Raw genomic sequence first — 19972 nt, 5'->3', positions numbered from 1 at the left:
GCCATACAGAGGAAGTAATTGCAAACTCCTTTAGCCTTCGTCCCTCACGCGGTATGGCTGGATCTGCCCTTCCAGCAAGCTCTCTTGCAAGACGTTTGGAGTGCAGACTTGTCATTGAATCATACGGACGTGAAGGGCATGAAACTGCTACTCAGAGCTGGCGTGGCAGCAGGTATGTTGGCTTGTCAGGAAGGGCAGCAAATTAGGCAATAGCGGCACTAAGGCTCTCTCTTTGTCTCTGTTGCACGCTTCCACAGCTGCATCCTTGTATACACCAGCGCATTTATTTTTTGTAGCTTACTTGCGGACTTGCTCTTTTGACAGGCCTTGCGTTTGTGCATGTCTGCTGCTTGAATTCTAATTCTGGCCCGCTGCCTTGAGAGCGCTGTTTTCGCTGATGAGATGACTCACTGTCTTCATCATCACTTCCATCTCCTCGTCCCTCTTAGTCACCCGCACAGTCAGCTCCCTCACCTGCAGGGTTTGACACTTCCTCAGCAGATGTTCTGAGGTGCCAAGAAAACACTTCACTTTCTAAAATTGCAAGCATTTTAGCCAGAGGCAAGGTGCATATGCAGGTAATCTTTGCCACAAACGCAACCCCTTGTTGAATCTGCAATATCCAAGCAAGACTGAGTCAACGCAGGGGATGGTGCTCAGTATTTGTGCCGCCCCTTGCCAGCCGGGGCCAAACGTTTTTATGCCTCTGGGCAGTGCTAAGGTATTTTTACCTGCCCACAAAAATTCACCATTGACATGGCAAATAATTTTCAGTGCCGGCAGAAACCAATCTCAGAAGCCAGAAGCAGGAGAATCCCAGGAGGGATTCCTTCGGGTGTCAAACCCTGCTCAATAGATATTATGCTTAAAAAAATCATTCTCTGTGTCTCTGGGTCATCCCAGCAATTCATGATCTGCAGATTACCTGAAAGTGTGTCACCTAACTTGGGAGGACCAGAACCTGGTGCATGAACCCATAAATAGCCCATGTCTAAAAGAGGAGCTCTCTGGCACCTCAACAGAGATTCTGGGTGTGCCCATGCGACACGATTGGATGGCTCTAGGCAAATCCATGAAAATAAGATCTGAAAAATAAAATACAATCAGACCCCCGCCCGTTGACTCAAGAGTATCCCATTCCCATGATATGGATTTTTCTGGGATGGCAGTACTGCTCACCTGCTTCTTCAGCTGCTGCACCAGCTCTGCCTGATCCTGATACTGCTGCATGCTGTGTGCCCTGCTGGGCTCCCCTGCCACTGCCGGCTGCTTTGCCGAGGTCTTGTACGGCCTGGCAGGTGCATGGCTGCTGCTGTTGCTCCTGCTGCGGTGGCCGGCTGTCCTTGGGGCGTTCAAAGTGTGCTGTGCCAGGCGGGGGTCTCTTGGGTAGTAAATTTGCTGGGAGACCTGTGGGGGTGCAATCTGCCCGCCGCCGCCTTGGAACACAGCCGTAACTTGTGTGCGTTCTGCAGTCCCGCGGCGTTGCCTCTTTGCTGCGCCTGCCTGCAGGAGCAGTGAAGGCCACCATCTGTCCTAAAGATCCCTGATGATTACCTAATCAAACAAACATATTGATAATTGATTTGGCCTGGCGTGGATATGGCAAATCCAACAAGGGGTGAGATTTTGGCCGTCCTACACTGCAGCTTGTCTGCAGGCCATTCCTGCCAAGAGACAGGGATGGCGTGTAACAGTACTTTTAGTAGAAATAATCAAATCGATACTTCAGCGTGATGGGAGCTCACGCCAACATATCCACGCTGAAGTTTCCTAGGAGGAATATGGCACTCAACCAGCTGCGCATGTTCATGAAATCACTCTTGTTGCTGCATTAAGGTGACTTTGGACATGCACGGGCGATGCTTGCAATTCCTTTTGGAGCAGCAAAGCTCTTGAACTGGCGGGTCCAAGATAGAATAATATATTGGCAGCCATATGGAGTGCGGCTTGTCTGCAGACGGATCCCGCCTCGGGAAAAGCAGGTGAAGCATATCAAAGACTCGATATATCTGCAAAATTCTTCTACAATGCGTCATGTTGCTGACCTGTGTAGGACCGGATCGTGTGCTGTACTGCTCTTCTGGGAGCTCAAATACTCCCTGCAGCCGTCGCCTGCTGAAGGCGCCTTCGGCTCCAGCAACACATCGGCTGATGCCCAGTCCTGGGCACACATGATGACACATCAACCCTTTTGCAGGATGGTGGCGCAGGTTCCTCGGAAGAGGCATGACAAAACGCCTTCAATTGATATCTCAACTTCACAGCCCTGTGCAGCTTTTTAAGCAGCAATTCCAAAGATGCTGCTGCAGGTAAGGTTTATGGCGCAGGCTCTCTTGTACCAACCATGCACACGAGTCCAACTTTGAAATGGATTACATATGTGGCAGGTCATGATCAAAAAACCTACTGCGCCATTGCAGAGGCAGAAGCTGTTTCTGCATTTGAAACCATGTGCAACCATTTCAAGAAGACTTGTAGATGAGTTTGTATACTTATTATTACATTCATGCCAAGTGGCGAGGAGTGTCTGCAGACAGGTTGCAGGTAGAGGCTGCCAAAATCCTACCCCTGAAATGGGCACGCCAGATACAAGCAGGACTCACCCGACCGTGGCCACGGCGCTCAGTATTTACACCGCCCCCTGCCAGCCTTGGCCAAACTAATCGAGCTAACAGGGCTCATAATTACCTGTTGACATGCCCTTCTTGGATGCCCTGTTGCGGATGGCCTCTGTGCAGTTTGCAGCAATTTGTGTGGATGGCTGCAAGCCCATTGCAAGGGCCACTGCCCGCAAGGACTCGTACCGCTTCTGCCTCTGGCCGTACGCCGGCTGGAATGTCTGCAATGCAACATTTTGTCAATCAGTAAGATTGGTGATCTAACACGCTTGTTCCAGCCCACAGGGCCAAGGATGTTGCACACACTGCAGCACACTGTCGAAAGGTGCTCTCCAGCCTTTTCTACAGCTGTCCTGGCACTTCCTCCACCAATGGCATGTCCATGATGGGCATGTGAGTAACTTGCAGAGCTTGGTATGATGTGCAGAAGGTGCTGCCCAGAGCACCTGCTGTTGCAATTGACATGTTAGGAGATGTAGCTGTGAGTACCTCGGGAGGTGTGCTCCTGACACGCACGCGGGGCATCTGGTTCTCAGGGCATGTATTCATGAATGCTCTAGGTTTCCATCCGTGCCCTAGATGCCCTCCTGCAGAACGAATGCAGCAGTGATGGGGTCTGAGAATTTTGTTTGCACGTGAATGAGACGATCATGATGCGCAAAGACTTGCGTTCTATGAAGGAGCGGCCACAAGCTTGAAAACACTGCTGCGGTGAGAAACATCCTGAATCTTTAACCAGCCAGAGAGAATGGCTCACCACAGCCTTCGATGTAGTCGGACAGGATCTTGTGGGCTTCTTCGCCGTCGAGAAGCTGCATTGCACTCGGGACCCGAAAGAACCTCTACAATAGTAGGTTGGAGATCTGGTGGTGTCCCGAGCGCAAGCGTCACCTTCTATTTGGCAAGCAGTTCCTGATCTTCGGGGAGGAAACTGAGTGGTCTGCTGTGAAGGGAGATGACTTCAATCTTCTTCCAGTGCCACAGCCGTCACAAGATGGCCCAGCCGTCACAAGACGGCTCGGCCATCACGAGACAACGGGTTCCACGGTCAAATTGAGGTCTCGACAACCTCCAAACCAATCCACAATGAGATTTGAGATGTGTCGATTAGTTTCCATGTCGTTTCCAAACGTCTGCTGAGTTCTGGGGTTCATCAGATGAATCGCTGAATTTCTTTTTATTGACCCCAAGATAACATGCAGGGGTATGAAAAGAGTCAATGGTCATGTCAGCCCCTTTCAGGGAGGCGGCGCTGTGGAGCCCTTGCCTTTATATCAAGATGCCAAACACCCTTAGAATTCAATCTTCCTGCTTTGGATTTGCTGCACGTTGACATTCAATTATTGCATGCATGAAAGAGACATGCATGGAGCACGGGACATTAGTGTCCAACCTCTCTTGACTGGCTACTCAAGGCATTTTTTTCACTGGAGAGGGACTGGAATTGGTGGCAAGCAGGGGCCAAGCTTTGGTCGAGGACAGCTGGCGCTACCACATCACGTGCATGGAGAAGTGGTAGGGGGTGTAAGTATATACGCCTAAAGCTAGCAGCGTTGTTTCCAACGAAATGCAAGGAGACTTAAGAATTTCTCGCGCTGAGAAGCTATTTCACCGGTCTTGGCTGTTGACATCAATCGTCGTCTGGTCGTCGACGTTTTTTCCTTGATTGTGACGAGGTGCTCAGTGCGTCAGCGAATGCTCTGGCAGCAAAGGGGAAAATTCAGGACTCATGCTCGCATCTCAGTCTGCCATGTGCTACGATCGTCAACGTTTCTAGCTACTGCCTGAAAACAAGAGGCCACGGTCTCAAAGTTTCAGCGGACCCAATTATCTCTACGTAGACACCAGCTGCAAGAAACATCAGTCTTCACCGCAAGCGCAGCAATGGCACGTATGGACGACGGGGAAGCCGTGAGAATCCTGTCGCAATACATCAAGGGCTGCTATCCACCAGGTGAACAGTGTATCATCTTGTACATTTAAGCAAATTAAGGCCTGCGAGACCCTTGTGCGAGCATGTCAAAACTTGTGCTTAGTGCTCAACGTACATGCCAATTCTGCTTTGGCAGGAGCTCTCTTGGAAGATGGCTGGAAGGTGACAGCATATTACTACAACCAGAAGCCCACTGGTCCAGATCAGCTCCAAAATGGCAAAACAGCGTGGTGCACCATGCACCTCAAAGCCAAGCCCCCAAAGGTGCATGCAGCCAAGTCCAGCATATGCTTTGGAGGTCACATTGTTGAGTACATGGCTTAAAGACATCCATAGTGTACTTACGGACTGCGAAGAGTGTGGCAATTTTACAGGTCGCCCCATGAAGAGAAAAAGCTCGTCTTTGCAGGGAAAGGGCTTACTGTTGCGCAGTGTACACTGTGCTGCATAGGACCTCCGTGCGAGCAGCATTGTTGAAGGCTATCAAGCAAGAGCAGGCCTAGAAAGTGATCAAATTCTTCTGTGCAGACGTTCCAGCCTTCAGATGGGCGGGGGAGGAAGGATTGCTACTATTCCTTCAAGGCTGTTGCTGTGGCAATGGGCCTGCTGCCGTCCAACAGCCTAATCAAAGAACTCACAGAGCCTGCCCGTGTCAAAGCATACAAGCAGCTCACAGGTAATGAACTGATCTAATGTCTGATGGCTTTGTTGGCTCAGTACGTAACAAAGCAAAAGCATTGCTTCAAATCCTAAGACCCTGACATGCCATAGCAGTCATAGTGTCCTGAGAATAATGGTAATTTGAAGGCTTGCATAACAATCTGAGCCCTCTTTCACACTCTACAGCTGATGTCAACATCAGGCCTGCTGCATGTGCAGGAAACAAAGACATTGGCGACGCTGGCGCAGGGCAAGAGGGCACTCGCCAATCCCAGCGCACCAAGAGGCATCCAGAATCCTACAAGGATTACCCCAGCACAGTGGCAGATTCAGAAGAGGTGAGTGCTTCCCTTGACCTTTTTCATTGTGCATGCGCGCGCATGCATGCATCCTTGGCAGCATGTCTTCATGTCTGGCAAAATTGAGCAAAATTTCCAAGTTTGCAGCTGTCACGCTGCAGCATGGGGTTTTGCAACGCGATCAATAATTGCAGCCTTCCCTGATATACTCGGACCGGAAATGAATAGGTAACGGGTAGTGGTCAGCTATGCGATGAATAAGCTGCATGCCTTCTTTCTGCAGATACACACAGCCAAGAGGCAGAGCCAAGGAGCAACAGCAGCGGACGCAAGTCATGCCGCAGCCGAAGTTGAATCCCCAGCGGCTGTTGCATGCATTATCCCGCAGCCTTCCAAGCATGCAGGGCTGTCTGCAAGAGACCCCCGCAGAGCAGTTCTTACAGCACCGGAGACCAGTGAACCCGCAGGCAACAACCACAAGAGCAGCAGCAGCAGTCAGTTGGCCCAGCCATGTGAAGCAGCAGCGCAGCGCCCGGCTTCAGCATGGCTGGCAGACTTGCCGCAGATCAGGCGCAGGAATGACCACTCTGACAGGGACTGGCAAACTGAGCAGCTGAAACCCAGGAGGCACCCGAGTGACCACGCTGACAAGCAGCGGCAAACTGAGCAGCTTAATCCCAGCAGGCATGAGAGTTTCAACGCTGACAAGGAGCGGCAAATTGAACAGCTGAAGCGCAGCGAGCACCAGAGGAGTAGTAAAGACAAGGACCGGCAGATAGAGCAGCTGAAGCGCAAGTGCTGGGATCTCAGAGTGGGGCTGGCTGTAAGAGACGAGGAGATGATTGCTGCTCTGCGCAATGTCAATCGGCTTGTCAGCGAGAACGGAGCTCTCAAGGCAGCCCTGAGCGATCTGCAGTCTTGAGAGGGTATATCTGAAGCCTTTGCTGGTAATTTCTGCAGCCAGAGATGATGTTTTTAGGGCATGGAGGTTGTGCAAACAAAGCCCTCAGCTCGGATTCAAGATATGTCAGAATATATTGGATTGCTACTGTTTCGTGAAAGGTCCTCATGTCGATTTGTTTTCGCCTGAAGCTCGTCAAAATGGCCTTTTTCAGTTCGACAGAGCACCACTTCGCTTTTGTACTGCGATGAGCAACCTTCTCGAAAAGCAGGCTTGCACCAGTCTTGGAGGTTTAGGTATGCAATGTTGGCCTCGGTCAATGCAATTCTTGCTCGTACACAAGATCGACAGCAGACTGTCCTGCTGGTTTTAATTGTCATGCGCGATGACATGCGGGTGTATTGCTTTTGCAGGCAAGCACAGCCATCGCTTGCAATCTGGGGCAGCCAGCTAACACAACGCCGCTTGTGAAAGCTACAACTGGGGCCCTGCATGCTTCCCCTCAGGTTGCACCACATGACAACCACTCAGCTCCATCAGAGGACTCAGCAGGTGCAGCAACAGCAGCAGGAGGAGCTGCTGAGAGGAACACTGCATGCATAAGCATCCCCAGCAGCAGCGGCAGCCAGGAGGCACCAGAACAGCCGCCTGGCAGGACGCTGCAGGCTGACAAGGAGCATACATTCCAGCACAGCCTTTACCAGAACCAGCGGATCGCAGAGCTTGAAGCTCTAGTCCGCTCCGGTCAATCCCTGATCTGCATTGGCCAAGCCATGGCCAGGGACCTCACTGCTCAGCCCCGGCAGAGGGACGAGGACTTGCTTGCTGCCATTAGCACCCTGAATGAGCTGCTCGGAATTACACCTAAAACATTGGGTCACTGTAGAAGCGGTAAATTTTGATTGAGACCATTGCTTTAGTGGGATTCCTCTCAATTCTCAGAGTGAGACTGCCACCAATAAAATCTAGCTGACCTTTTGCACGCAAAAACTCACTTGTAATGCAGTTCTGTGTCCACAGAATATACTGAACAGAACCCACGTGCTGGCACGGACTGCTTGCAAGCTCAGCGGTATAGTCTATGCGCATTTGATGCCATCAGTTGCTGTCTTCAAAGCAGTGTCATGGTTCTTCATCCTGGGCAGTTTTTCATGTGATTTGTGCGCTGTAATCATTCATGCTGCATATTTCTAAGTGAATCATGTGCTGCTGTTCAGCGCTCAATGGTCCAATGATGCTCGTTTCCTGTACGTTGCGATCTGAAAATACACATGCATCACACAAAGCCTTTACTCCATATCTGATGTACACTTCCAGCCTCTGTTGTGATGTGAAGATGTGGCATCCGTAAATGAGACAAAAAATGCAATTCAGTTGATTGATATCGAGCACGGCCATTGTGGTACATAGAATGCTGCCTACCCTCCATTGGCCATCTATCACAACTATCACACGCGTTCAAGCAAAATCTCGACCCACCCAAAACCCAGCGCATGCCATCAAGCCAGTGTTCACATTCACACCAACAAATGCCTCAAATTTGTTGGTCACAGCTCACGGTTCTCAGTCCATTGGAATCAAGGGCCAAACAAACTGAATACCTGCAATCTCCGTGCATGTGCTCAGGCCAACAGGGTGCAAGGATTAGCCAAATGCAATCCCAAGAGTCGTGCCAAAGTACTTCTAAAACAGATGAAATGCTCCCTACATCATGATGCTTTCCAGCCTCCAGTGTTTGAGGACTCTGAGCGGGACTGCAGAGAAAACATTTTGGAAATGAAGTGCAGCACCCTCAGTATTCACATCAAGCTGGTTTGCTGTCATTGTTGCTGCAGCTACAACAAATGCAGCAAATACTTGCAGCAGCCTCAAAGTTGCCATTGCTTTGGTTTCTAAAGTCATGTCTGGTGCACAAGCTGGCTGCACCATAAGCTCTCAGGCAATTTTATGCCGGTTTGAACAAGCACTGACGCTCACATGTTGCTGCCGCGTCACATCTGGCTCGCTGATCTCAGCGCCCTGATGTCTGCGAGCAGCTGACTAATCGTCCGAGTCATCACGTGCATCTCCTCGTCCCGCTGACTCAGCCGCGCAGTCAGCACCCTGTTGCGCAGTCGCAGATCCTCTTTCTCCTCGAAATCTGTCTCCAGCAGCCTTTCTGAGGCGACATCTGTGGTTTTCTCGGAGGGGTCCTGCACACGTGGCTGCTTTGGTGCCTCCGCATGCGGCTGGAAATCTCTCCTGCTCTTGCTCTTTCCTGCGCAGAAACCGGCCTATTATTAGGGTCAACCCGAGCCTTCAATGCCCGTTAATCCTAAAGTCACCCTTGCACTTCCTGTGAGATTGATCATTTTAACGGACCCTGTCCTTAGCCTCATTCTATAGTCTCTAATTACAATGCTGAAGTAGACAATATTGGGTTCTGTGGATGACGGTCAGGGAGATGCCTGCATCGGTTGCCGGCAGGCTTCCCAATTTCTGCCTGGGGACAGTGCAATGTTTTGATTTGTTACATTGCTTTCTTTCGTCAAGAGTAGCATCCGGTGGTTCTGCGCGGCTGCGTTTTGATCTCCTGGACATTCTCTGGCTGACTCTGGCGTCCTGCAGCAGTAGTCACACAGTCCACGATCATGCATCGACATTTTCTTCCTTGCCGACCTTTCTTTCGAGTCACAATTTTGGCATAGAGGACATCTGTTGACTGCATGCCGTTGCAGCCCTGTCAATAAACAGCATGCATTCTGTGCTGCTGGAAATTTATGCTCGAGGTACAGACACATCTGGCATATGGCTGAGGACTACTCTGCATCTGTTTGGGCCCAGGGTAAGAGCACAATATTCTCGGTACCTTTCTGCCCTCTTGAATTTTTACCTCTACAGTGAAGCTGGAAGAGTTCTGTGTTCTCCTGGTTCAGCACACCTTGCATGGGCGGGACTCTTTGTTGGACTTATCTTCCTGCCCTGCTGTTTTTGAACCTTCTGCTGCTGCTTTTGGTAGGCTGTGCAGAGACCGTTCCTTGCTAGGGTCCTCATCTGTGGCTGAAGAAGATATGTCCAACTTCCCAGCTGCATGCATATGCAGCCCATTAATATTATTTTTATTATTACAAGCTTTTCCTGCCTAAAGGCAAGGTACGTCCTGCAGACAAGCTGCATTTTGGCTGCCACAGTTCTATCCCCTGTTGGACTCGCCAGATCCAGGCAGGATCCAATCAAATGTGGGCAGTATTTATACCGCCCCCCGCCAGCCTGGGGCAATTATACAGCCCATTGCTTTGTGTTAATTAGAGGCAGCACCGAGACAATCACGTCCCTCTCTTCGAGACATATAGTTGGTCCAGAAACGGCATTAAAATCACAGAGCAACGCTTGCTTTGCTTAGCATGCATGATGTCATACCTTTGCCACAAGAGCAGCAGCCGCATGCAGATTTTCCCATAGAGATTAAGCCCAGACCATGCACAAAATCCCAAAATATCTAAGCAATGCCATTCACTGGGTTTGCAGAGATTATTAGCAGGGTTACCTTTGAACTTGTGGTTCAACAGTGCACGTACTGGCTCGGTGAGCTTCCTGGCAAGCCGACGGGAAGACACCAGGCCCATTGCTTTTGCCACTGCACCGAGAGTCATGAAGCACCGCTGCCGCTGCGTGCCATCGGCCGGCTCAAAATCCTGCACATAATCAGAGGAAGACTTTTCCAAGGGTTAAGATCGCTATAGTAGAGTATTCAGTACCCATGTTCAATGACATCAGTCAGGCAGGTGTGAATGTATACGCTCAGTGTCCCTTGTAAAGCCATGGAGACTGCTGCACAAGTGACAAAATACTCAGACTTGCCAGTGAAGAATGTCACATAATGAGGAGGCGATGGTAGCCCTTCTGGCGGGGGGCATTACTGATATCAAGCAGTGTGCCTACAGTAAATTGTGTCTTGTTTGGTGAGGGAGAGTACATCAACAGGCAGGAATTTGGGCAGCTTTTACCTGCAGCTTGTCGGCCGACACACCATGCCCCTGGCAGGAGCAGAGGGTAATATATGTACAGATAGACATGTGATGTCTTGAGGGCAGGCTAGAAACCATACCTGTGGGGGCACGCTGCGGATGAGCACACGCACTGACCGCCCTTCAGACAAGGAGAAGTCTGCTGTGGCCTGCCAACCCGCCTCTAGCTCTCCACCTACCAGCACACACAGCAGCATTCGCTTGATGTCACTTGTGACACTGAAGAGACGACCATGACGACTTGCAGGCCTTTCTCAGGTGTGCAAGAGCGCAAGGAGTAGAGAGAGAGAGAGAGAGAGAGAGAGTGCTCTAGCTGTGATGTGTGCGCTCACCACAGCCTTGGATGTACTCGGACAGGATTGCCAAGGCTTCGCTGTCGTCCAATGGGCCGGTGAGTTTCTTCATTTACGACCAGAAGATGTTGCAACGCTTTCGCCGTTGGTTGTTATTGCTCCAAGAAATTCGACAAGGATAGGCCGTGCGGCTATGATCTCACAGCCGAATTTCTGCGCATCACGGATGCTTTCGAGGCAAATGTGCCTTTTGAACTTCGGATTCTTGTTCAAGATTGCTGACGTCAGCCATTCACAATCACACACGTGATGCATGCATTATGCACCTTGAGTAGTATTAAATCTGCCCTTCCTGCTCCTTTGGCAGGCCCACCCTGTCTGAGATTTTTATGCAGTAAATGCTCAAGGTGTGAGATTTGGTGCCAGCCAAATAACGTTCCAGTGGTCCAATAATTCTATAACTTTCAAACATATATTGGTCGCGATTCACAATGTGCACTCCAGTAAAATGCAAGGCAATGTCCTTCCAAACAAGCCAGCAGCGGCCGAGCTTAAAGGCAACCACAGTGGATGCTAAAATTTAGCCAATCAATTGCAATTTGGAAAGACACATCTTCTTCAATGAAGAGCACCCAGTCTACATTTTTGCCTGCTTGATGTGGGCTACAAAGTTCACATGTACATTAAATGGGAATGAGACTGAGCAGCCCCCTAAAGTGGAGTGTGCTGCCGGTCTTGCTGCAACCGCAGTGCAACACCAGTGCAATTCATCCAATGTCTGCCTGGTGCAAGGTTTGCAAGGTCACAAAGACCTGGATATGCATGGCTGCTCTCCGGCAGCATCACTTCTGACTGGCTGCCCTGAGTGCGCTGATCTCAGCAAAGAGGTGGTTGGTTGTCTGAGTCATCGCACGCATCTCCTCATCCCGCTGACTCAGCCGTCCAGTCAGCTCCCTATTCTGGCGCCTCAGCTCCTCAATTGCCTCTATCTGACTCTTGCATGACTCATCTGCCACATCAGACTGCCCTGCCAAGTCAGCCTGCTGCGCTGCCTCCACATGCGGTGGTGCAACCTCTCTGCAGTGCAGTCTTAGCATTACTAATTTACAGCATGACTAGTCCATGACGCCTTGAAATAGCATAGTAAGCCACGAGTGTTCCATGTCCACATGGCAAATCAACAAGGATATTAGTGACCGCAGGATGCACGCATGCAATGTTTTGTACCAGCATTTTGGGTGCTGCTCAAAAGGCAGAACATGCCTGGGGGAAGGCGCGGTTAAGAAGTTTTCGGGTGTGTTGGCGGGTGCGCTGTTGTTTTGCGATGGGCCCTTCCATTCTGCCTGCCTGATATTTTTGGGCCGGGCCGATTTGTAGACAAGAGGTGTACTGACATAAGCGGGTCCGTATGGATGCTCGGGGCGAAGTTTGCTCTTCTTAAGCTCTGGCAAAGTGATTACCGGGACCTGCAGCAAGAGCAACACACAGTTTTACGGTGACGAGGGCTCCATAAGCTGCATGCTTTTGTAAATTTAACATCGCTGAAGCCCAATGCACGTTAAAGTTGTGCTGATCAAGCTGCTTACTAGTATCATAGATTCACCAATACTACCGACATGGGGCAAGGAACTGCCCCCTCAAAAGACAAGCATATGTGGCCCACACTAGCCGCAGTCGTGAGCTCTGCCTACCTTGGCAGCGTGTGTTTCTGCATTGGCGGGTTTCTGTTGCTCTGCTGCTAGATCAGCCAGGCTCTGTGAGGACTCCTTATAGCTGCTGATGTCATCTCCAGAAGCAGCAATGCTGCTCATGCTGGCAGCTGCGGGCACATGCAACATTCTGATCAGTCAGTATTATTCAGGATTCCCAACGACCACAAATTTGCGCCCTCTTGCTCTTCTTGACGTGTTGACGTCGATGATCAGCGTCCCAACACATTGTATTACAAATGCCCATGTCACTCCTTGATGTCAACATATACAGAGAGCACGCATCTAAACATGGTCTGCATGGGAAGATTCGGCCAGCAAATGCCTGTTTGGAAGTAGCAAAAGGGAGTCCCCACCTTTGAGTTCTTTTTTCAGCGCTTCACGTGCAGGCTCTGTGAGCATCGTGGCAAGATGCCTTGAAGGTGGCAGCGCCATTGCTATTGCCACTGCCTTCAAGTTCTTGTAAACCTGCCGCCGTTGCTGCCCATCTGCTGGCTTGAAGTCCTGCGCAAATAAAAGAACTCACATTATCTGCATGCCATAATTATTATGACTGTATTGCTAATACTGGCTATTCCTGCCGCCTGGTGCTTCCTCAGACAATCCTCAAGTAAAGGCACGTGAAAGACTCGCCAGATCAGTGCAAGGCCCAATCAACCACCGGCACGGTGCTCAAATTCTACACCGCCCATAGCCAGCCTGGGCATACTCAACAGAAAAATGTAGCACAGAAGCCAGCAAACCACATGTGAAGACATGCATGACTTGTCAACACAGGTCTCATCAGTGGTCAAAAGGCTCAAGACTCAGATTGATGAAGGGGCAACACGTCACTTGAAAGGTACTGGGTTGAAACAAGGGTTGAAGAGCACACCAGTGGGGGCATGCAGTGAATTGCCACATGAACGGTGCGTCCAAGATACAGGCGAAATTCTGCTGTAGCTTGCCAGCCAGCTCCCAGTTTTCCACCTGTTATCCAGCAAAGTCAGCGTGTAAGCTGAAGATGGGTCGACCGAGGAGCCAGACAGCGACCAGTGCTGTGCAGTAAAGGTACTGAAGAAGCACGTCAGGCGGAGCTTTCCGCAATATGGTAAGAATGGGCACGGGTCCCGCTCACCGCAGCCTTGTATGTATTTCGAGAGAATGACCAGAGCTTCATCGTCGTCCATCACTGTGGAAGAGCTGGCGAATCTCCTCCTCGACATATTTGGTTGTGAGAGAACGTCAAAACACAATTGAGGATGCAAAAGGCGCTGCTGAAAGGACGTGGCAGGATGCTAGAGGTCCTGGAACTGGAAGGAAACCGTGATCATAAAAGTGCAGATCTTGTAGGCCCAGCCAGACACCTTCAAATTCGTCAATCCTTTTGTCGGGCAGGGCGATGGTTCTGGATCAAAGAGCATTGTCATGTTGCTGACATCAGCATGCGCTCATTGGACGTGACGTCAAACCCCAAACCCATGCATCCTGTCCTCACACAGGAGTAATTGATAGCGTTGAGTATTCATGAAGAGCATCTGGTAGCACCAGCCCTCAAAATAAGAAGCATGTCATATCAGTTACACCACCAGTTTTAAAACGCTGCATTTCAGCAGCAAATCTCGCACCAATCCAAAAGACAGTGAGCATGCCAAGAAGGGAGCAACCAGCAATCAGCAAGACAGTGTCCTCATCCACATACATAGAAATAATTCACCAGAGCGGATTCAAGTCGCATAATAACTTTGCAATGATAGTCGTGTAATTTGCATAGACATGCATGTCAATAGTCCGGCAACTGCTTGCATTGAAAAAAAAAACTAAGCCTTGACCCAAACCCACACTGGCATCTTGGCCAGCCGGTCCCTAAGGAAAGCAACGGCGAGGTGGCTTCCTAAAAGCTTCCAAAGTTCATTTGCAACAAAGTTCTCAAAGTAGTGCTCCATGCAAGCTGCATGTCAGTTTCCCCATGCCGACAAACATTGAAGGCACACAACCTTCACAAACTTGCATATGGTGGGCAGCCTATGTTGTGCTCAACCCGGCAGGACGTAACGCAACTTCTTTCAGTCACACTATCCTCTGATGCTCAACCGCTTGGAAAACCAATCTTATGTTTTCAGGTGCTGGCTTGCATGTGCTGGCTTCTTCCTCTTGTACCGCTTGTGTTTCTTGCCGGATGCCTTGGCAGCATCATTCCTGTAGCTTCACCGCGGGAAGCTGCCTTTGCCTCTTTGCAATGCTGGCTACTTCCAAAGAAGCTGACTGTGCTCACTTTGTGCTCAAAGCTTCCTGGCAGCAGGAGCATATCTAAGGCTTTCACCAGGCGCTGCTGGCTCCAGGGGATAGCAGCGCTGCCAGCTCAGCGAAATGACCATTCCACCTCTCAAGAATCTGCTTGATTGCATCACATTTGCGCAGAAGCTGTGCCTTCTCCGCCCTCAGGTGGTGGTTGTTGGCCTGCAGCTCCCTTATGTAATCGATCACCTCATCGCTCAGCCCCTCACGGCCCGTTGCTGCCTCCCTTGAATTCCCTGCTGCTGAGGCGCGGCCCTTTTTGTTCGGAGCCTCCTTCCTTGCACTTTCTGCAGCTGGAGCTAGGCCCTTGTAGACTGGAGCTTTCTTCCTGTCAACAGCTGCAGCCGAGGCAAGGCTCTTGTTGCCTGGAAATTTCTGGCTGTCAATTGCTGCAGATGAGGCAAGGCCCGTGCTGCTTGGAGCTTTCTCTTTGTCAATTGCTGCAGCTGGAGCTAGGCACTTGTTGCTCGGAGCTTTCTTCCTGTCAATTGCCGCAACTGAGGCCAGACCCTTGCTGACTGGGGCTTCTTTCCTGGAACATTCACCTGCTAAGGCCAGCCTGGCCTTGCTTCCACCTTGCGCCTGCATACAAACTGTCAGTCAGTCGCAATACAGAGCTCTTATACCATGTCTAAAATTCATCTTAGCCGGTCTCTGAATCTTGAGAACCATCGCACAGCTCGACATTGATGTATAAACAATCTGGCGGCATCAAAACAAACATCAGCCCGAAAACTAGCACCATACAATTAAAAATTGGTGAAAGACAGAAGTGGACATGCACCCCGAAAAACTTGCGTGGCAGCTTCTCAGAATTGCAGGTGTCCATGCCGGCAGCTGCGTGCAGCTCCATGGCAGCTGCCTCGTCAGCGATCTGCTGCACAACTGCGCTGATGCCACTGTCACCCTTGCTCCTGCTGTCGTCCCTGTCATGCCCTGCCTTCCCCTTGTCAGCTGTTTTTGCAACTGCATGCTGGCCCCTCCCTGCATGCATCTCTTCCTCGCCACCTCCGCCCTCTGCTGTCTTGTGCATCCTGGCATTTAACTGAGCTTTCTCTGCCCGCCTTGCTGCCTGACGTTCTGCTTCCCTGTTTGTCCCATCTGCTGTCTTGAGCTGCGTGCCATCTGATGGGGTCTTCTCAGTCTGCAGTGGCTTTCCATGGCAAGCCATGGCCGCCACAGGCTGACCCTGTGCTACATGCATTTCTGCCCGCATCTGTGCTCCCTTGCTTGGCTCAGCTGCTGCCTTGCGCTTCCTGATGTGTGTTTGAGCTTCCTTTGCCTGCAATGGCTTTCCCTTGTGAGCAGTCTTTGCGCCCTCAAGCTGACCCCTTGCCGCATGCATCCCTGCTTCCCCGCTTGTCTCATCTGATGTCCTTCGCTGCTTGAGAATGCCACATGTCGGGCTCTTCTCTGTCCGCAATGGCTCCTCTGGCATGGCTGTCTTCTGAGTGACTGCGGCTTCATTGCCAATGTTGTTTGTTTCCATTGACTGCCCTGACAGCTGGCGGTCTGGGCGGCACATGGCATCACATGGCGGCACATGCCGCGTGGCCGCCCCGGTCTCCTGTGGCGATCCCCCCCTAATGCATACACCAGAAGATGATTGAGGGAATTTCCAGGTTGTAATGCCACCCTACCTAACAAATCATCAAGGTAATCAGGGACAGGATACGGGCGATCGCTGAAATTTTCAATCATGCCTTCAAACATCATTATCAATGGCATACGCTGCTGTACAGCCTTTTGCAGCAAAGTATTAGATGCTCACCTCTCGGTGCGCGCAGCCTCGTCGTCACTTCCAAACAGCTCGGCGATTAGATCTGTCACCTCCGCCTTGCTGGCGCCCTGAGAGCCACATAGCAGAAGCTGTTCTGGTTTACCCGTATTCTGCCGCAGAGCAGCCACCCTCGCTGCCAGGGGCAGGTTGTCCAGGCTTGTACTGTTGACCTCATCTTCCAACATGCTCGCCAGCCCACACCCGTACACCAACCCGCTGTCCCCCGCTTCCTCACCCTTTTCATCAGCCCCCTGCATGTCCATTTCTGGCATCTTCTGCTGCTCTGGCTGCTGCATGGTCATGTCAAAGGTCTCCACTAAATCATCCTCTTCATCCCCCATAGGAACCCCACTGCCCAGCTGCTCTTGCATCTCACGCTCCCCTGCAGCCCCTGGATCCATTGCAGCAATCTCATTCCCATCTTCTGCTGCTGCCGCTGCCTGCTCTGCAGCTGCTTGCTCACCGAGAGCGTCATGCATGCTGGCGTCAGCATTCTCTGTCACACCCTGTCCTGTGCAATTTGCCGCCTGTCCCCTGAGAAAGGAATGTCCTTTGTTGCACTCCTCTCCGTCATCATCTGATGCATTACTTGGAGCGTCTTGCATGCTGACATCAAAATTCTCCGCCGCTCCTTGTCCTGTGTGATCCCTCGCCTGCCCATCCAATGCTGGCTCTCCCAGCAGAGAGCCCTCTGCAGCGTCCTTCACTTCCGTAGGCTCCATGCACGCTTCTGCAGTTTTCCCAGCGGGGCCCTGGTCTGCGGCATTCTCACATTCTTCGCAGTGCACAATTTCTTGCAGGGGAGCTCCCTGGCCATCTGAGTCAGGTTTCGCATGCGCTTGGGTGGGTTAGTAAGAGGGCGCTTGCCGGGGTAGTCAGGGACTTGATCCTCTGGGAGGCAGTCGCTCGGCCGTTCGCCATTGTCTTCAGACTCCTGGTCTGAGTCTGCCTGCGCGCCTGCATGCGCAGATGCAATGTCAGATGTTATTCTAATTGCTTACAAAATAGGACTGCATGCCATGCAAATCGAGCTTCAGCAGAGTGAGTCAGCATATTATCCTCATGAGTTGATCAATAGTTCCATGCCCCTGGGAAAACTTCATGCAAAAGCCATGCATGTGTGAATAATGATACATCAGGAATTCACCTTGTGCACGGCAGCCTGGTTCCAGCTTCATTTTGGCTGCCTCGAGGCCTTCTTGCACCATGTAGCGAACATGCAGACAGCATGGCTCCAGGCCATGAGCACGTGCAACGCTTGCGAAAGATTTGTACTGGGGCAAACTTGGGCCATCCGCCGCTTTGAAGCCCTGCATTTGCACCTGGAGCAATCAAATGACCTTGTAAGGGCGTGGGACATGCATGCAATGCTAAATATGCATCTCAGCGCACCTCAGGGGGGAAGCACAGGTAGTATTTCGGAGACTTGTCGGAGTAGTAGTAGTATCCTGTGCTCCGCCAGCCCTCCGTCAGCTGCCCACCTATGCACACAGAGACAAACCTCAGGAGAAGCTATACTTCACCTTTACTGGTGTAAGGAATACATGATTAGATATAAAGACGTGAAGGTCCAAATTTGCTTGCGAGGGATCTTTGCGCAATCAACGCTGCGGCAATCCCACTCATCGAAGCACTGTGTTGTCGGATCAGAGCGATCATTTGATTGAAAGCAGCAGCAAAGTGTGCTCACCGCTCAGCTGGATGTACCGATACAGCATCTCGCTGCTGTCCTCCGTCCACCGTCGACGACGATCTCCTGGCATGTCCACTTCGTTCTTCAAGCACGACACAGCCTGTTTTGTTTAGATGAGTTGAAAATTTCAGAAAAATACTTAATCGATCTTGCTCTTGACCACTGCAGCAGCTTTGTCCTTGGACCCTCGGATCAAGTGGATGCACCCTTTACACCCTGTAATTTGCATATCTTCTTCTGAGTCAATCTGCCTCCTTCACCCAGGGAGATCAAGGTGATCTTCAGTCATGATCTCAGAGATAGAATATCCACATTTCACACGTGTGAATGTCCCACTTAATCTCTCAGCAAATGTGATCCCAAAGCACAAGCACCTCTTGACAAAATTGTCCGGCCCTGATCTCACCCGGCATACTGTCAAGCTCAGCTGATGAAGGTTCTGTTCAAGACCGCTGTTTTTCTCTCACTACTGCAAGTCCAGTACCATACGCACTCAAGTGCTATTGTTGCATGATAACGACCATATGAAGTCAAGCAGGTGCACTCAGATCCACAGCTCATTACTGCAATCCTGTTATAATGCTCTGGCACAGCTGTGCAGCCATGTCCGCAGCGGGTCCAACCCCTTCGCGCCACCAAGCTTTACACTGAAGGACCTTTGTGAGCAATTGACATCTTTTTGAGCCACCAGAAACCTGCAATGTCTTTTGCACAGAGCCTAGAGGCGAGCATTATTCTTCTGAAAAGTTCACTTCTCCATTATCTAAAGCACAGCATTCAAGTGATGCATGTGCCCATTGGGATGAAAGCACTGCAAGCCGCACATATCACTATGAAGATCTTTGTTTTTCGGAGCCTCATTGTATGGCACCGGGTATTGTAAATATAAAGCCGAGAGCGCAGTTGAGGGATACAGCTCTGCATGCATGGCAGCTGACTGGCCACGGCAGGCCTTGGTATCATGATCACTAGCATTGAGGTGACCATGAGCAGCACTGTGCATCAGCAGGGCAGGCTGTCGTATAATAATATTAATACTAATACTAACAGTAATATTTATTGAGTGGTGAACCTAGAGCCCAGAGGGCCATAGGCATGCACCAAAGTATCTTGTTGCTGCCCTTCTGTCACTCACAGCGTGGCACTTGCATCAGGGCCTCAGTCACGGGGTTTAGTAAGAACTCTCATCCCTGTACTACCCCAACTCAGACGCCGCTGCACGTGCCCTCAAGGCAGAACAAAAGGCAGCACTGGCTGTCCAAGGTGCAAGGCGCTCCGACTGGCAGGCATAAAAAGGGGGTGGTCGTGGGTAGCAGTGTCGTGGTGACTGCTGGAATGGTAATTGGGAGCATTGTTGTGGTGGCTGCCGGTGTGCTTGTGGCTGCTGCAGTGGAAGCGGGTAGCACTGTGGTTGTCGGCGCTGGCGTTGTGGCTCCTGGGATGACAGATGAGGCCACAAGTGATTCAGCTAGCACGGTATACATCAAGTACAAACAAGTCACAAAATTATCAAAGCAGTACCAGCCATGTGCCCGCATGGTTCAATACTTGCTAAGTTTATGGCACAGCTCAAAAGGGTCTGCAAAGGCAGGTGCACTCAGGTTTGGACAGCCAGATCTCCAGGGTTGCCCAGACAGCACCTTACAGGCATTTTCTAGGCATGTCTCATCTACCTCGCAAGTATTGGCAGTCAATTGCAGCAAAAAGTTCTGTGCAGACTGAAAGCCGTCCCCAAATCCAGGAGCGCGAGCACAACTCCAGGGGGTCACCTATATATATATATATATATTCAATAGGGTAAA

The 19972-nt window shown here is 50.9% G+C and overlaps 5 protein-coding genes across 5 annotated transcripts; 1 reads left to right on the top strand and 4 right to left on the bottom strand.

The window, feature by feature from the left end:
• Positions 1–357: 357 nt before the first annotated feature.
• COCSUDRAFT_59965 (hypothetical protein) lies at positions 358–3167 on the bottom strand (the record flags this gene model as incomplete). Its single annotated transcript, XM_005643143.1, has 5 exons — positions 358–474; positions 1180–1503; positions 2046–2161; positions 2689–2839; positions 3108–3167. The coding sequence occupies 5 exons, from the start codon at positions 3165–3167 to the stop codon at positions 358–360; spliced, it is 768 nt and encodes a 255-aa protein (XP_005643200.1).
• Positions 3168–4502: 1335 nt separating this feature from the next.
• On the top strand, positions 4503–6432 carry COCSUDRAFT_59964 (hypothetical protein; the record flags this gene model as incomplete). Its single annotated transcript, XM_005643142.1, has 5 exons — positions 4503–4572; positions 4688–4815; positions 5080–5227; positions 5431–5549; positions 5794–6432. 5 exons carry the CDS (start codon positions 4503–4505, stop codon positions 6430–6432), a joined length of 1104 nt encoding a protein of 367 aa, XP_005643199.1.
• Positions 6433–8402: 1970 nt separating this feature from the next.
• Positions 8403–10823, bottom strand: COCSUDRAFT_59963 (hypothetical protein; the record flags this gene model as incomplete). The annotated part of the gene is made up of 5 exons (XM_005643141.1): positions 8403–8668; positions 9070–9130; positions 9969–10085; positions 10499–10593; positions 10751–10823. The coding sequence occupies 5 exons, from the start codon at positions 10821–10823 to the stop codon at positions 8403–8405; spliced, it is 612 nt and encodes a 203-aa protein (XP_005643198.1).
• A 730-nt stretch (positions 10824–11553) lies between these two features.
• COCSUDRAFT_59962 (hypothetical protein) lies at positions 11554–13625 on the bottom strand (the record flags this gene model as incomplete). The annotated part of the gene is made up of 4 exons (XM_005643140.1): positions 11554–11763; positions 12403–12530; positions 12777–12924; positions 13569–13625. 4 exons carry the CDS (start codon positions 13623–13625, stop codon positions 11554–11556), a joined length of 543 nt encoding a protein of 180 aa, XP_005643197.1.
• A 1093-nt stretch (positions 13626–14718) lies between these two features.
• Positions 14719–18195, bottom strand: COCSUDRAFT_59961 (hypothetical protein; the record flags this gene model as incomplete). The annotated part of the gene is made up of 6 exons (XM_005643139.1): positions 14719–15279; positions 15482–16280; positions 16469–16983; positions 17250–17426; positions 17870–17958; positions 18168–18195. 6 exons carry the CDS (start codon positions 18193–18195, stop codon positions 14719–14721), a joined length of 2169 nt encoding a protein of 722 aa, XP_005643196.1.
• Positions 18196–19972: the final 1777 nt, after the last annotated feature.

This window comes from Coccomyxa subellipsoidea, assembly GCF_000258705.1.
Source record: "Coccomyxa subellipsoidea C-169, whole genome shotgun sequence".
Taxonomy (NCBI): domain Eukaryota; kingdom Viridiplantae; phylum Chlorophyta; class Trebouxiophyceae; family Coccomyxaceae; genus Coccomyxa; species Coccomyxa subellipsoidea.
This window is presented reverse-complemented; position numbering and strand designations above follow the sequence as displayed.